The 17,670-nt window shown below is 34.5% G+C and overlaps 1 protein-coding gene across 1 annotated transcript; it reads left to right on the top strand.

Annotated features, from left to right (window-relative positions):
• The first annotated feature begins 4,201 nt into the window (after positions 1-4,201).
• Positions 4,202-14,490, top strand: LOC131146210 (protein BOBBER 1). The gene is made up of 6 exons (XM_058095630.1): positions 4,202-4,746; positions 12,727-12,899; positions 13,028-13,076; positions 13,335-13,501; positions 13,880-13,963; positions 14,087-14,490. The coding sequence occupies exons 1-6, from the start codon at positions 4,350-4,352 to the stop codon at positions 14,123-14,125; spliced, it is 909 nt and encodes a 302-aa protein (XP_057951613.1). The 5' UTR covers positions 4,202-4,349; the 3' UTR covers positions 14,126-14,490.
• The last annotated feature ends 3,180 nt before the right edge of the window (positions 14,491-17,670 follow it).

Genomic DNA, 17,670 nt, shown 5'->3' with positions numbered 1-17,670 from the left:
AATGAGGGACGACGTGATTTGGTTATGGTCTTGTGATAGAAGTTTATTCAGACACATGTGCGGACCACCATATTGGGTGATTTCGAATAAACGGTGTATCATTCGATACATGGCACGCAATCTCCACGCGCAATCGTGGTCCTTACACCTAGCAACCCACAACTCAGGAGTATATTGCACCACATGGAAGTTATGGTGGGTGCGAGCGTGATATATTAGCTCTGCGGCGATCAGCTGATCCTTCGATCTGAAGAGCATCCCCTTACTCAACTCAGAGGATTCTTCCCAACGAGTCACGCGTATAGGAAGCTCATCGACTGTAGTTAAATCTGCAGCATCTAGGTTAATACGACCATACATCGGAAGCTCACCCATGAATTGTGCGTCAAACGTTGCGTCGTCCTTGTCATGGTGGGGTAAGTTCACATCATCGGGGACAACATTTAACCCTTCATCCATTTCCTGCTCGTGCATGTGTTCGTCTTCAATATGAACATCATTCATAATGTTCATGCCCTCATCCAATGCATCGTTTGCAATGACGAACAACGATGCTGGTCCCACACTAGGGACGTCTTTGCAACCTCCCTGTGGAAACGTGTGAGGAACAGGTGCTTCGTACATCGACGGCTCGAATGACGATCTTGGATATTCGTTAAAATCAACTGTAGACATAGCACGAACCTCCGCACGAACATCAACCTGATGTGTTTGTTCGGTGTCTTCACCAACCTCATCCAATTGCTTCGCGGGCGCGTTTGGTTGCCTAACCGCGATTACACCCATTTGAGAAATGGTCTTGACATACAATTGCATTGTTAAATATGTCTCACCGACGTAGTGTGTGTCCAATACAATGCACAACCCATAATCATCTGATATGGGAACAGCCTCATAGAAGGCTGTATTATTTATCTCTCGCATAGGGTATCTTGCAGTCACCCGCAATGCATATTGATTTGAATCAATATGTAAATATTTATATATCTTCGTATATAATTTACTTAATTTACACCTACAGCCAATTCCAATAGGTCGAACTGGCTGACTACTATACCTAACGCCATCTGATCTGGTTATAATGTTCCCCCTATATATAATAATACCGTCACCGGAGCACTGCTTGAGCTTCCTGCCATTTAGATCGGTGATCGAGAAATAAAAAAAACCTACACAAGTCAAAATTGTATGTATAAGTGATATGTGTAAATTATATCTTATCGAAATAACTATAAACCAAATAGATGAATACAAATTCTAATGAATGAATAAACTTAGAGTTTGGACCTAACTTTCCCACCAAGAAAATAAATAGATGAATTCAACGTCTATGAATAAACAAACTCTAGAGTTTGGAGCTAAGTTCAATTTCCACCAAGAAAGCAAATAGATTATTTGAAAAGTGTAATGAATAAACTGTTAAAACATTAATGTGTATTGATTTCCCCATATGACATATACTTAGGATTTTCCCAAAATTGTACTTCAACTTAGAATCCAAAGAACTATGAAATGATGCTCTTAAGAGTAATTTTTCCAAAATGGCACTTCATACTCTGCCTCATTATGGGTTGGGTTGCCACTTAATTTGAAGTTCAATTTTGTTTAGTAGCCTTTTGAGGATTTATTGCTGATCTGAACAGCCATCCTCAAAGGAGTTGAAGGGATCTTTTGGAAAAATGTTACTTAGGACTCATAACATCTCGATTCATGAAATGGGAATGGGATCGTCTTATGGCAAGCGCTTTAAAATGTGAACACTACATTTATATCAATATATTGGTGAAAAATACATAAATTCGGGAAGGATCTTCAATTTTCACAAACATAATAAATGTGGTGTTCATTCTTACTGATAATTTCCACTATATTTTTAAAAATATGCTCATATTTCTACAAAGATTTTCAATATATGAAATAATCTTAAGCATCAAGTTGCTTAACTCTTCAATGAAGTTATAATAATGTGTAAAATTTAATTAAATCACCAGAGTGGTCAGTTAAATCACAATAATAATGGTGAAGAAGGAAGGCGGCTTCAACATTAACCCTATGATCAGTGTATTAAAGATGGTAGATAGCCCATAACCGCTCTTCACATTAATTAATCGACCCTTTGCTTTCATGGTCCAATCAGAAATCTTCTTGTGAAAATTTTTTTTGCAATCAATTTCTTATGACTTTACCTCTTCTCTTCCTTTTGCCACTTTCTACTCGCTTTCATTTAGTTAACTATTAATCTTTTTTAAGTCATAATGTATGTTACATTTTTACTAGTACATATATGAGCATACAAATTCATCAATCTAGTATTTGTTTGTTTTTGAACAAATTTTTAGTTGAATTACCATTTCATATTTTTATAACTTTTAATTATATAATTATAAAAAAAAATTATCTTGGTGACCCTAATAGTTATTTTTTATTTCAGCTAACTAATAATTACTATGAAAGGTGTATATTATTATTATTATTATTATTATTATTATTATTATTATTATTATGACTTTATCTATTTGGTCATAAGTTAAGTTTTCAATCTATGAATTCATAAATGTATTTTTTTTTTTCATAATCAGAGTTATATTCAGATTCCCTCTTACAATCCAAAATAATCCAGTGGAAAATTTACACTATCATTTTGAACCAAAAGTAACATAATTTATACGGATTACTTTAAAGAATGAGAAGTAGACACCAAAATACAATAAGAAACATATTAGGCGTAAGATTTCAATTATTTTGTTAATAAAGTTAAATAATTATTAACTTTGTTAAGTTTTGTTAACTTTGTGATTTAACTAATTTCTCTTTGTTAATTGATAATATTTTGAGATGTTAAAAGTGTCCAATTTATAGAAACTTTGGCAAAATTTTAGCTTCAAAATCTCAATAGTCTATATACATTCTTCAGGTTGCACTCAAAATTCCATATCAACAATTCAATATAACTTCTAATCATATATCCCAATAACAATCAATCCAAAATAAAGCACTACAATTGTAAAACTACTTCCATAACACATCCATTAATTAAAGTTCATAATTACCAATTTTTGCACAAATCACAAATATCAAGGAAATAAAATTTTTAATTACCCTATATGAAAGATATTAAAGAGCTCTAATAAACATAAATAACATTCATATATTATGCAAACACAGCTACTCCACACATATAATGTTGTAGTTAATGAGTTCAGTATTACATACAATTTAAGAAGCTTCAACATGCCAGAAAAGGAGAAGAAAAAAAATATGTGAACGGAAATTTCAACATTTTTTTTAGGAAATTTATTTGGAAGGAAATTTTGTGGAACAGACATTTTGTCTTCTTCTTCAATTTTAAGGAACCCAAAATATGTGAATGGAAATTCAAAACAAATTTAGTGAGTGGAGAAAACTTCAACAAATTTTAGGGCAGGAAAGATAATGCATTTTACAATGGAAACAACAATAAAAAAAAAAAAAGAATTAAATATTGAACAACAGTTTGAATGGAAAAAATTAAATATTCTCGACAAAAAATCAAATTCAAATACCAAAAAAATGAAATATTAACTAAGAAAAGTGCTTATCCACGGATCTTTCAGCACAAATCACAAACTCACACTCTCGGCTTATTAAAGCTTTGGATGAAATAAAATTAATTTAAAAATCTATGCACCGAACATTAAAAACATAACTTACCCCATCTCGAGTTTATATAGCTCTCGGTTTGAAGCCCGCAACGGTCACCTGAGCGCTCCGGAGTCTCCTTCAACGGTAACCTGCGCTCGGCTCTGCAAAGGTATTGTCTGTTTGCTCAAGGAAAGAGGAAGAATGGGCGAGATTAGTCTGAAGCAAATCTCACTACTCCAAGTAGCGAGATTTGCCACGCATCGATAGCGGGGTGAATGGTCATTTCAAATTTGAAGTAAATTTAATTACTTGGAGTAGCGAAATTTATCATGCGTCAAAAGGCAGTTGGCAGAGCATTAAGTATCTGAAGTAAATCTCGCTACTTCAAGTAGCGAGATTTGCCACGCGTTAGCACGAACCCTTCAGTCAAAAGTAAATCTCGCTACTTGTAGTAGTGAGATTACATTAGAGTCATTATGAAAAATATTTATCTGAAAGAGGTATTATTTAATATATTTCTTTAAAAAAATATAATTAGGGAAAAAACTCCTATAAAAGAGGTATTGTTTCTTAGTACTTTTGAGTACTTTCTGAACCCTCTGCCACTTCAATTCCTTCCTTCCCTAGAACTCCCTGTACCACTATATATTCATTTCCTGAGTTCCGGCTTCTCTTTTTCTCTTTTAAACCCCTCTCCTAAACCCTAGTTCTCTCGTTCTCTCTCTACAATGGCGATAATCTCAGATTTGCAAGACGATCAGGAGCAGCAGCAGCAACAGAACCAAGAGCAGAGTCCCTCAACGGCGCTGCCGTTCAGTTCTGTTTTGGATCCTTCGACGCCTCTGGCGTTTCTTGAAAGCGCTTTCAATTTTGTGGCGAAGGAGTCGGATCTGTTTCGGAGCGAGGGGGCGGAGAAGGATATTTTGGGGCTGGTTCGGTCCGTGAAAGAGAGGGTGGCTGCGGAGGAGAGGAAGAAGAAGAAGGCGGCAGAGGAGCGCGGGGTCGAGAACAGTGGGAAGGCGGAGAAGCGACTGAAGGAGGAGCCTCTTCAAGTGAAGAAGGAGCCGGAGAAAGAGGTGGCGAAGAAAGTGGAAGAGAAAGAGGATGAGAATAAAGGCTCGCGAGGTATTAATCTTTGATCTCTCTCTCTCTCTCTCTCTCTCTCTCTTTCTACCCCCACGCACACATCACACGCACACACATTCTGTTCGATGGATGACCGCAACGAGGAAGACAAGGAGAAAACTTGCGTCTATATGATAAATATTGAAGAAAATTTCCCTCAAAGAAGAAGAGATGTTGTGTTTTATGTTTTCTAGAGGTGTTCTTTATTGTGTTTCTTGAATTATTTTCTACTGTCTGGCAGCTGAGGAAAAAAAATTGAAGGTATAGTGGAGCTGTGTGAACTGGAGAAGTTCTTTGGGTGTTGTGTGATGATATTGGAATATTTTTAAAAAATAAAGGGAACATTTTATGAGACTAGTAGGAGACCACTTATGCTATATTCGTGAGAATGTTAAGGAATTAAAAAATAATATATAGAAACTAGAAAGTTAACCCCAAAAAAAAAAAAACTGCTAAGCAGAATAGGTGGAAGATGTCTAAAAGATAACACGAGGAACGAACACATCCCAATAGCACTACTGGAGGGTAAGATAATGAAAAGGTGGCCAAGATGGTTTGAGGCAATTAGAAGCTTGATCGAATAATGTTTCAGTGAGGATGGGTAACTTAATAGTTGTTAGAGGCAGTAGGAGGTGGAGGGTGTTTAAGATGTTTTGGGAACTTATGGCATATATAAACAAGGAAGAGGCAATATAGTTGTTGTAAGAGGTCTTAGGTGTGGAAGGTGGACCTAGAATAATTTGGATAAAGACGGTGACAATCAGAGTCTTTGGCTTTAATACAAATTTAATTTTTTTTTCTTGTCCTTATTTTTTTAATTGCTTCTTAATCAGATGCACTCTTGTTGGTTGCCTTTCTTTTAAATCTTATTTATAACCCAAGTGTGAATTTTTTGTGGTAAGAATTGTGTTAAAATTATTATAGTCTCTTAAATGTTTTACTTTCTCTGGTTATTCATATCTTTTCTTGAATGAAAAATATTTTTCATAGTCGGACCTGTGTGCATAGATCAATTTAGTATTTATAGTTTCATCATGTGTTTTTTTCCCTTTCTTTTCATAATGTCTGTCTGTTGTGCTATGTCTTTGGGTTTCCTTATGTTAACTAGGGATTGATTAGTTTTTGAAAATAATAAGTTGAATGGAACTGCAAATGATGAACTTTAGTTGTTTAGCTTGAGTTTACAGGATTGTTTTGCAAGCCAACAATTTTGCAAATGAAAAAACCAAGAATAATAGGTTGATGATGTAGGCATTGTATTTGGGGTATAATCAATGTGTAGTAGACTTAAATTAAGGTCTATAAAGTATGTGAACAAAATAGTGCAGAATGCATAGATATGGAAGAAAGGAAAGGAACTGAAGTGAGCAGGCAATGAAAATTTTCATGATAATTATGTAGGTGCTAAATTGGGTTAGCAGAAAAAAAATAAAAATAGTAGATTGCCTAATGTACTGTCCAGAAAGCACCCATTGACTGTTCTGAATTGAAGCATATAAATACAGGTTAGGATTGTGATCTTTGTAAATGAGGAAGTGTGTTGTGAAAAACAAATGCGTAGCGGAATAATTCGATCTTACAACGCAACACTCAACGGTGAAATATACAGAAACAACAATAACGCAAATTATAATGAAAGTAATAACAAAAATACAAAAAATTACGTGATTCGACAATGCCTACATTCATGGGAGCAATAGGCAGTATTTTCCTACTATCTTGTGTCAAAGACACAAACAACATAATAAATACAACATATACAACGTATTTATAAAGTTCCCAGAGGCTTTCCCTCCAAGCCCCAACCAACCTAACATCCCAATTCAAAGTTTGAAAAACCAGTGCTGGAAGTTGAGCCAAACCATCAAAGGTTTACAGACATACCATCGACGATTTATAGACATACCGTTGACGGTTTAATACCGAGAGCAAAACCTCTATGAAACTAGACCCGATCGTTGATGGTTTCCTCTGCAGACACCAACATTTAGTTTTTACCATGTTTTTCCTTTGTGCATGTCTTCCACTTACAATATGAGCCATATATCACAACAATCTTCATCTTGACGAATGTACGCAACTTAGGAGAAAAACTGAAAACATAAACCCGCTGCCCCACCTTAGGATAATAGGTTGAGACCGCCTCCCGTCTAGTAACTGAAGACATTCAGCAAGTCCAAGCAATGCTTGAACTTTTCTGTGGTAATAGACTTCGTCAAGATATCTGCTGCATTCTCGGAGGTGTGAACTTTCTCAAGTATAAGTTCACCTAAAGTAATCAACTCCCGGACCCTGTGGAACCTCACACCTATATGTTTAGTTTTTGCATGATACACTTGATTCTTAGCCAAATAGATGGCACTATGATTCGCACAATGCAGTTGAACTCCACCTTACTGCATACTTAGCTCCTTGATTAAACTAGTAAGCCACAACGCTTTCTTAGCAATTTCGGCGATTGCCATATACTCCAACTCAGTTGTTGATAATGCAACGAATGATTGTATCATGGATCTCCAACAGATAGGTCCTCTCGCAAGGGTGAACACATACCCCATTGTAGACCTTCTGTCATCAAGATCTCTAACATAATCTACACCAACAAATCCTACAATTGACTGATCACTTGGTTGCTTGCTGAACATGGTGCCATAGTGAGAAGTACCCTACAAGTATCTAAAAATCCATTTGACATCACAATGTTGTCTATCTGGATTTGAAAGAAACTTACTCATCACACAGACTGCATGTGCCAGGTCCGATCTTGTACATACCATAGTATACATTAAACACACCATAACACTAGCATAGGGGACCTTTGATATGTTGCATATTTCATCATCCGTCCTTGGGCATTGAGTGGTAGACAAGTTAAAGTGATTTGCTAATGGTGTACTTACTGATTTTGCATCAATCATGCTAAATCTCTCCAACACCTTCTCCATATAACTGCTAGTTCTGTCCCGACGAATCACAATCTCAAGTATCTTCTTAACTGCACCAAGATCTTTCATGTCAAAATCTTTATTTAATAGAGTCTTCAACTGATTTACCTCAGTCATATTTTTCACAGCAATTAACAAGTCATCAACATAAAGTAATAGAAAAATGAGAGAACCATCATCAAGATTCTTTACATACACGTAGCAATCATACTCACACCACTTGTAGCCTATCTGGATCATATAGGAATCAAAATGTTTGTACCATTCCCTTGGAGACTATTTCAGCCTGTAAAATGACTTCTTTAGTTTACAAACCAAATGCTCTTATTTGGGTAAGCTGAACCTTTCTGGTTGTATCATATAGATCGATTCCTCCAAATCACTATGGAGAAATGTTGTCTTTACTTCCATTTGTTCAAAATGCACATCATAATGTGCAACTAATCTCAACACTACCCTAATGGAAGTGCGTGTGACTACAAGTGAGAAGATTTCATCATAATCAACTGCTTTCTTTTGTGAGTATCCCTTTGCTACTAATCGTACCTTGAATTTCTCTCCTTCCTTTTCTAATACTGCTTCCTTCTTCCTATACACTCACTTGCAACCTATCGTCCTCTTCCTATCTGGAAGCTCCACCAAATCTTAAGTATGGTTTTTATGCAATGCTTCAATTTCCTCCACCATAACATCCATCCATCTGCTTTTTTCCTGGTCGTGCATTGTCTCTTGAAAAGTAGTTGATTCTTTGCAACTGTTAATGAAAGTATAAGACATAAGATCATCAAATCTATACTTGGGTGGTGGCCTAATAGTGCGTCTGGATCTGCGTATAGGAGCACTGTCAACCTGCTTGTTTCTCGAGCTAGAACTCCCTACATTCTGAACACTATCATTATTGCCTTGAGTCTCTAACTTCACTTGCACAACATGCTCATCTCTGCTCCACTTTTTTAGCTTCTGTTTCTCTTCATCTTCTTCTTGAGTACGCTTCAGCATGACTTTCTCATCTAAAATCACATCTCTACTGATTATCACCTTGTTTGTCATTGAATCTCAAAGTTTGAATCCTTTCACACCTTTTTGATACCCTAAAATGATGCAGCGTCTATACTTTGTATTCTCCTCACTAGAAATGTGCATATAAGCTGGACAACCGAATACCTTCAAACCGGAGTAGTCTACCGCATTACCTGTCCTCTGCAACTTTCTCTTCTAGTGATGTCCTTGGTGATTGGTTAACCAAGAAACAAATCATACTCACTGCATTGGTCCAGAAGTTCTTTGCTAGCCTTGCATTCAACTTGAGACACCGAGCTCTCTCAGCCAGAGTTTGGTTCATCCTTTCTGTCACACCATTATGTTGTTGTGTCCGACTTTAGAAGCATGTTTAATGAAAAGTCAACTTGTGAGAGGATTTGGCTGGAAGGAAGCATAAATATTAGAGCTTTGCAGGATTGATAAGTGTAGGCTGCAGAGGATTTCCTGGATTGCCTTTATAGCTGCTCAGCCTGATAATCAGGATTGTTTTGTATGACAAGGAAGTAAAAGGGAATTATCAAAGTTTAGTTTAGTGTCACTTGCTGTGTGGGAACGGGAGAGGAGAGAACTATTAATGCAACTTCTCATGAAGGTCAAAATTGTCTTTTGATAGTGTCATGGAATCTACTCACACGCAGGAGAATCAAGGAAGGGAAAAAAAGAGAGGTATGACATGGGAATCTATTCATCATTTTTGCTAAGGAAATCTGCAGCATATTTTTCTTCCCCACTTAGGATGAACTGGGTTATGCCAGAAAAGGTTAAAAATCCCTCCATGCAGCGTGGAGAGAATGATGCTTGGGTGAGAGGAACAGATGAATCTTCCAATGCTTGGATCTTGGCAATCTGAAAGAACTTGTTTTGAGCAATCTCTATTTGGCTCAATAAATCCAGGCCTTTTCAGAGTTAGTTCTTTTGTTGATTTTTTGAGCAATTTAGCACTTTAATTTTATGTTCTGCGATTTGCTCTCAGCTCATGTGCATGAGTACACATGCTTATTGTACGTGGGGTTTGCTACTGTTTGGCATTGGGTTTTTTTTTTTACTTTACTTTTATGAAAAATCCATTTAAAACTGGTTAAGCTGTAATGAAGTTCTGAGGTTTTATGAGGATATAATATTGACATACTGAAAATATTATCAAGTAAGCGTGCATTTTTTTTCATTGGCTAGGCTTGTCTAAGAACTATTAGTCTAAGTTTGCTGGAGCAAAATAGTATAGGACAGGCCAGGGGAAGCTTCTTTTAGGCCCCTTACATGGGGTAGAGCAGCCCCTCCATCACCAGCTGGCACAGACTTTGGTGGTAAAAAGACCATAAAAACAAAAAAAGAAAAAAGAGAGTTTCACCTATATCCCACCCTATCCCTTATAGATGGCAGAGCAAACACAAGATAGGATAATTACTGTATCCAATGGAGTTTAAAATACTATTCAGTCCAGTAATACAAAAAACCTTTGCTTGCGAGAACAAACCCAAGAGATCAAAAGTGGTTGGAGGGTTGAAATTTTTGAATGAAATGAAAGTGATATTGTTAATATTGAAGGCCATGCTGTCATTAAAATTTACCTAGTAAGTATGCAGACTTAGGAGAGTTTGAGACATGTTTTCACATGATTTCATATGGTGTACAAAAGGGAGCGGGAAGGGCTTTTGCCTTAACATACAACTCCAATGCTCCCGGGGGGAAAAAGAGAGAGAGAGAGAGAGAGATGAGGAAAAGCAATTTCTGGGTTTGTGACAACTCGGACCAGAGAGATTACTGGTTCTGGTCTGGTCTAAGGGTGGAGAGATAAACAAACAATAGGTTACACCCATTACAGGGAAGACAATAATTTTTAAAAATCGCACAATAAATGCAGGCTACAAGACTAATGTAGGACCTCCTTGTAACCAACCTTGATACCATGTTAGATTACGACTTCACTTAAAAGCTTAAGCTATTAGGTTGCAGTTCAATAATGTATATCAACTTCTAAGACAAACATTATCTTCAAAATGCGACAGTTCATCAGTTGTATTTGGAACTTTGTATTTACACGCTAACTATGAATCATCAACATTAGGTTTTCACAGCATCAGTTTTTTTTTTTTTTAATGCATTTATACTTTTTATAAATCCAGGCTGTTCAATATCTTTTGCATGGCATGAGAGAAGGGTAGAAATAAGAGGAGTTCTCCTGAAGCTCATTTTATTAATTTTTTTTTCCTGTTGCAATGAAAATGTGCTGTATTTACATTCTACAGTGAAAACTACTGTTTGCTAAAATGCCTGGCGTTGGTAGTATTCATTTGGAAACTTTATTATTATTATTTTATTTAGGATAAGATTGGACAACTTGATTATTCGAAATATTTGTAAATGAGCAGATGAAATTGCTCACTGTCTCCTTTGGATTTAAAATCGTTCATTTGTAAATCTCTGGGAGCTAAGTTATTCAATTACTTTAGGTTAACTAGTGAACAGTTTTTGTTTTCTTGGGATTAAAAAGTGAAACTTTATTAGAAGAAAGAAGAATATACATGGAGGATGAGAAATACTTCAACCAAAAAAACAAAAAAACAAAATAAAAGAAGAAAGAAAGAGCAACTAATGCTTATAAGTAATAAATTAATAAAGCTACCCAAGGCCATCAAATGATGACGAAAGTTAGAAAACCACTAGAATTAATCTACTTATAGGCTCAAAAGTAATATGTATAGAGGGGAAAAAATAGGGGGATGATTGGAGGTGAGCAGGAGATGCTGTTTGCTTATTTGGTACTACTGATGTAAAATTAAGACTTGTTGAATATTTAGAATGGTTTATAATTGGCAAACTACCTTATTTTTTTTGTGTGAAGTTAAAAAAGATTATCTTAAGGAGCAATGATATTGGTGTCTGTCCTGCTTCAAGGAAAGATGTAGAAGAAGAGTTTGGTTCTAAAACTGATAGACATGCGCAAGGTTAGCTGCCCTTGTCACAGTGGAATCCTTACTACGGCAATCTGGCTATCAAGGAATAGGAAATTGGTGAACTTTTAGGTGGCGGTGAGCTGAATCCTTCATTTAGGTGGGAACAAATTTTCAAGAGCTCCAATTGCAACAATTGATCAAAAGGGAAAAAAGCACTGGCCTCCTCCATGGTTTGGCAAAAAAGGAAACATGGACCTCCGAAGTTTTAAAAATTCCATGGGATTTGGATATATTGATTTATGGGACATTTGCACTGTCGCAGAAATCAAATGTCCAAGGAGATTTTGGGATTTTTGAAATCAAAGGGGAGGTCTTTGCCTCATTCCCTTGATCAAATTATCACACCCTCAATAGATAAGTGGATCAAGTTTATAGCTTCTGCTTCATTATTATTATGAAGTGAGGTCTGAAATAGTAGAATTATAGGTCTGCTGGATAGGATATTGGCCCTGGGTCCAATGTGATTGAAATAAATAGAACCAGGCCTTAACTAAGCTCTGGGTTTTCAATAAAATGTCCACAGATAAACTGAATTTTGAGTGTGCCAACTAGTGTCCTGGCAGTTTATGCTGTGAAGAGATGTATGGGTTTTGATGCATGTGTTAGTATGCTATTTCCCTACCTAGTTATTGAAAGTTGTGTTTGGTATTAGAGAATCTATTGCAGACAAATTTTGCAGTAGGACTCAGCTGCGCACTTGATGCAATTTTCTATGGAGTATCTATTGGACATGGATCCTCATATTTTCGAGGAGTTAACTAATAGAGCTGTTGTGTTGTTAAAAAGAAGGCACATGTTTGCATGTGGCAGTAGTATACCTGTAGCGATGGTAATATGCGTGGAGGTGGCAGTAGTATACCTGTAGCGATGGTAATATGCGTGGAGGGTTACTGGCTTCAATGTCTAATGTGGACTTCCAATGATCCTCATTTAGCATATGTTATATTGCATTCTCTCTCTCTCTCTCACACACACACACACACACATATTATGCACTCTCTTGCTGTTCATTTTTTCTTTCTAATTGAATGTTCTAACAGCTCCAAATAGAGGGAATGGGCTCGATCTGGAGAACTATTCCTGGACACAGTCATTGCAAGAGGTTACTGTGAATGTTCCAGTCCCACCTGGAACTAAATCTAGATTTATTACTTGCGATATAAAGAAAAAATATTTGAAAGTTGGACTCAAGGGTCAGCCTTTAATCATTGAGGTAAGTGGCTCTTGCTATATATATACTAATCGTGTCATAACTTAGTTCCTGGCAGACTGCTCTGTTGAACTCATTTATTTTGTGATTTGGACACATTCATCTCTGATCATGCACATTCAAATGTGTAGGGCGAACTTTTTCAGTCGGTGAAGGTTGATGACTGCTTTTGGAGCTTAGGTATGTTCCTACATGTGCATATAGGAGTAGTACATCATGCTTACTGACTTGTACTTGAGAAGTTCCCTGGGGAACTGGTAAATCATTGGAAGTCAGTGTGCATGCTATTGATGGAATTGTGCATCCCCCTTATTTTTTATCTTGTGTTTGAAAAAAAAGAAAATGGTAAGAGTGTTTGGATGGTGCATGTATGTCAAGCTATGATTCTAGTTTCTCAACTATTTATTGTTGTACTGATGAGAGAGTATATTTTTGCAGAGGACCAGAAAGCTATCTCTATTCTTTTGACAAAGCATGACCAAATGGAATGGTGGAAATGTTTGGTCAAAGGTGATCCTCAAGTTGATACCCAGAAAGTTGAACCTGAAAACAGCAGGCTTTCTGATCTAGATCCAGAAACACGGCAGACTGTTGAAAAGATGATGGTAATATGCTGATATACTTTCTATTACATTTGACTCTTGTGGATTTGTGGCTTTTATTGCCTTGTGTTGACATAGGGGAGAAAAAGAAGGAAAAGAAGAAAAAGCTTTGGATCATGTAGTAATAGAATCTGGCTTTTCTTTTAGTCTCTTAGAAGCATCTGTTAGTGAACCCTAATCATGGCTTGGGGATAATTGTGGGCTCCTTATGCAGTTGCTCCGAGGATGTTCATATTTTTTTTTCCAATACTAGATTTGTTGCACTTTGATTATTTTCCGTATTTCCATATTGAGTTGTACTGGTTGTGCCATTACATTTGTTTCTTAATCGACATTCATGTGCTTATTTTATGGCTTACGGTCTCTCCCTCGCTCTGGCAGTTTGATCAGCGCCAGAAGTCTATGGGCCTTCCAACTAGTGACGAGATGCAGAAGCAAGAGATTCTGAAGAAATTCATGGCTGAGGTAAGATATCACTCTCTCTCTCTCTCTCTCTCTCTCTCTCTCTCTCTCTCTCTCACACACACACACACACACATAAAGCATGCATATAGTTAATGAGACCATTGATAATTTGAACTCTTGCAGCATCCGGAGATGGATTTCTCGAGGGCGAAGATAGCGTAAGTGGGAAGTTTTATTTATTTTCCCCTCACACCTTTAGATGGATTGGTGAGGGTGCCATGACATGAGCCGCTGTTCTTTTTGCATTTTTTTTTGGGGAGATGATGATAAAACAATGTTCATATGGGTAGTATTATTATTATAGACTAGTTGATATTTTGATGGAGATGCTGCTGGCTTTATCAGAAACCTACGCCAAAAAAAAAGAAAAAGAAAAATCACTTGTTATTTATCTTTGGAATGAGGGGGATGATGCGTTTTTCATAGCTGTCAAGTATTTGTTGATGGTCGTAAAGCATGAGAATGTGAATTGTAGTGAAGATTGTCAGGAATGTAGGCGTGATTTTTATATTAATGTTTGATTCAAATGGGGTGTGTAATCACTAATCAATATATAAAGAATAATTATAGTTGGTACAAGAATTTATCAAGACTATATTAATTTATGTCTTAAATTATTCAGTAGTTATATGTTTAAAATAATTAATGCTTAAGTAATTAATTAATTAGAATAATTAAGGGAATATAGTGTTTGAATATTAATTATTTTATTAAATTACAATAATGTGATAATATTTTTGTTTTGTTTTATCAATAATTTAATATTTTGTATGTAATATTCTCGTGGGTATACTATATTGAAAGTACTGAGATAAAATGGGGTATTAGAGGTAAGATTTTTGTTATTTGCATTTTATGCAAAAAATTATTGGTGGGGGAGGGTGAGATTAGAATTAGAATTGTATAAAAATTACCGAAAAATTGAAAATAAGGTCAAATCGAACTGAATACATCTTGGTTTGGTTTCACCTTTTGGTTTGTGGTTTTGGTTTTGGTCCAAAACTGAATTAAGAAAATTGAAAATTGAATTAATAAATTATAGTTGTATAGTTTTACATAATACTAATATATAGAGTTGTTGTATGCGGGTTACTCAATTTATTATTATTTTCTATAATTATAAATCAAAATGGCTAATACTCTTAATAATGAAATACTTCATCACTAGTGATTTACAATAATTAGTGTGAGAATCTGATTGTATATGAGGCTGCCCCAGCCCCCAGTTGTAAGATTGTCAAGTTGGACAATCAAATTTCTCAAGTAAAATCGAAAATAACCAAGAAAATTGGCGGTTTGGTTTATTTTATAAACCAATGATTTATAGTTTGGTTTTGGTTCTGTAGTTTAAAGGCCAAGGAGTTTGATTCAATTTTTGGTTTTGGCAATAACCGAATTGGAAAAAAAAAAAAAAACAGCCCTAATTAGGATGTTTATGTTTTATGAAATATTTTTATTTATTTTTGAAATGTATTTTTATACTGAAATAATGTGAAAATGGGTTGTTATGAGAATTATTCTTCTCAAAATTTAAAAGATATCACTAACAAATGCATTTTTATTTTAGATTCGTTTACAGTTTGAAGAACATTTAGCAAAAAGAAAAAAAAAAAAAGGAATTGAGGTTCAAAGAACTTTATCATCCTTCTTTAAAGTTTTGTTGGAAAAATATAAATTTTTCTTTCTATTTTATAAGAAGTTAAATCTTTCGAGGTTTTAAAACTCAAATGATTCAAGATTTGTGACATTATTTTTAAAAGTGGAGGTGTTAGTGTTTTTATCCAATTTCAATAGCGTCTTTAAAATTTTAAGTAGAATAGAATAAATTTTTATTTTGATAATATATGATTTAGTTAAAATAAAATGGAAAACAATCATTTATTTATTTTTCTCTGCTAACTTGTTTCAAATGGAATTTAAAAAAATAAAAAAATTCGTAATTCAAAAGGCCTGCAAATTATTGGCAGAAAAACCAAATGAAATTAAATAAAACAAAATTTATTAGTTTATTTTATTTTATTTTTTTATTTACATTTTTTCAATTAATGATATAAAATATCATATCTATGGCTAAACATATTTTCATTTTTTTAATCATATCCCATCCCTAATCCCTTTAAGCCATCAATGGTGAGATGCCTAATAGGTTCGGGTGTCCCCTTACTAGGAATCCATTAACCCAATAATGAGTTTTAGGGATTGGCACAGCTGGAGTGAGACAGCACTCAACTTCCTGATGCAATCACGTGATGACACGTGCATTAAATGCCACGTCGGTCGCCCTCAAGATCCCTTTCCACGAAAAGAATGGGTGACCCACTTTAGGACCCTACGCCCCACGCCCTGTTCTAGGGCAGCGCCCATAATTCCAGAGAAAGATAGAGACAGAAAGTGACCTATCCCCATTTCAGAATCTGCAGCTCCCCCTCTACTCTAACTTCAAAGTTATTTTAGTGCCTTCATGGTTGATTTTTTGTTTTCTATTTCTCTTTTTTTTTTTTTTTTTGTAGTAAAAAAAATAAATTATAAAAATATGTTTATTTTTGTTTATAATTTCTTATTTTTAATTTTAATTTTTAATTATTTGTGAGAAAATTAAAAATTAGATTTTATAGTTTTTAGTTATTTTGACAATCGGTTATGAGAAAATTTAATATTTATAAATACTTTTTATCAAATTATTCATTTTATATATTTTAAAATTAAAATTAAAATTAAATGATCATAGAAATATAAATATAATTAAAATTTAAATATACATAAATTTTAAAAAATAATAATAAAGCCAATTACAAAATACCTTTATTATCTTTTAATTATCATGTCCAAAAATTTTTCTATTGTAAAGTAAATTTTGAAAGTAGAGCAATTAAGTAAAATATCATAATAATTTGTTTAATTATAGTAATTTTTTTAAAGTGTATTATTTGTAATTTTATGATTTTAATCATATTTTTATAATATTTTGATTTAAAGACGAAAATAAGTATTTTTTTAATTCAAAATTTAATTTTTATTAATTTTATAAATGTTAACCAAACATATTGCTGATTTCTAGGTTTTAAAATCTGTTTCTAGTTTTTGGTTTTCATTTCTCTAACTTTTAGCAAGAATACCAAACAACCCCTTAGTTGGGTGTTTAGGTCATGTTTGAATTGAGAAATGAAATTGGGGAAAAATAAAATGGAATAAAAATTTTGAAACATAATATTAATATTAAATAAATAAGTAAATCGTTGTTGACGTTTTCGTCATTCTAGTTCTTTCTTCTTTAGTTTTTTGTCTTGTTAATTTTTGCACGTACGATAATATTTTTCCTTTTCTTTTGTGTTTCAAACAATCGTCGACGGTTTACTCCCGGGGATAAACCGTCGATAAAACAATCGACCAAACCGTCGACTCTTTCCTCCTCTAACTCAACTTCCTTGTTTTTTTTCATCATACTTTTTCTGTGCATGTATTTCACTCAATATGAGCCACATCCTCTGATATATATCTTTTCTTTTATTAAAATTTAGGATAAATGATAATTACCCTATTTTATTTTATTGTTATACACAAACTCGTAGTTAAGAGTTTTTGATTAACATGCTCCTTTTGTTGTTTTTATTTAGTAAAATGTGTTAGCATGAATCTTGGATACCGAGAAAATTTAAAAATAATAAAAATATATTAATATTAAATAAATAAGTAAATTGTTGTCGGTT

The sequence above is a fragment of the Malania oleifera genome, chromosome 13, assembly GCF_029873635.1.
Source record: "Malania oleifera isolate guangnan ecotype guangnan chromosome 13, ASM2987363v1, whole genome shotgun sequence".
NCBI classification, from domain to species: domain Eukaryota; kingdom Viridiplantae; phylum Streptophyta; class Magnoliopsida; order Santalales; family Ximeniaceae; genus Malania; species Malania oleifera.
The sequence above is the reverse complement of the archived record's forward strand: the minus strand, read 5'-3'. Positions and strand labels throughout refer to the sequence as shown.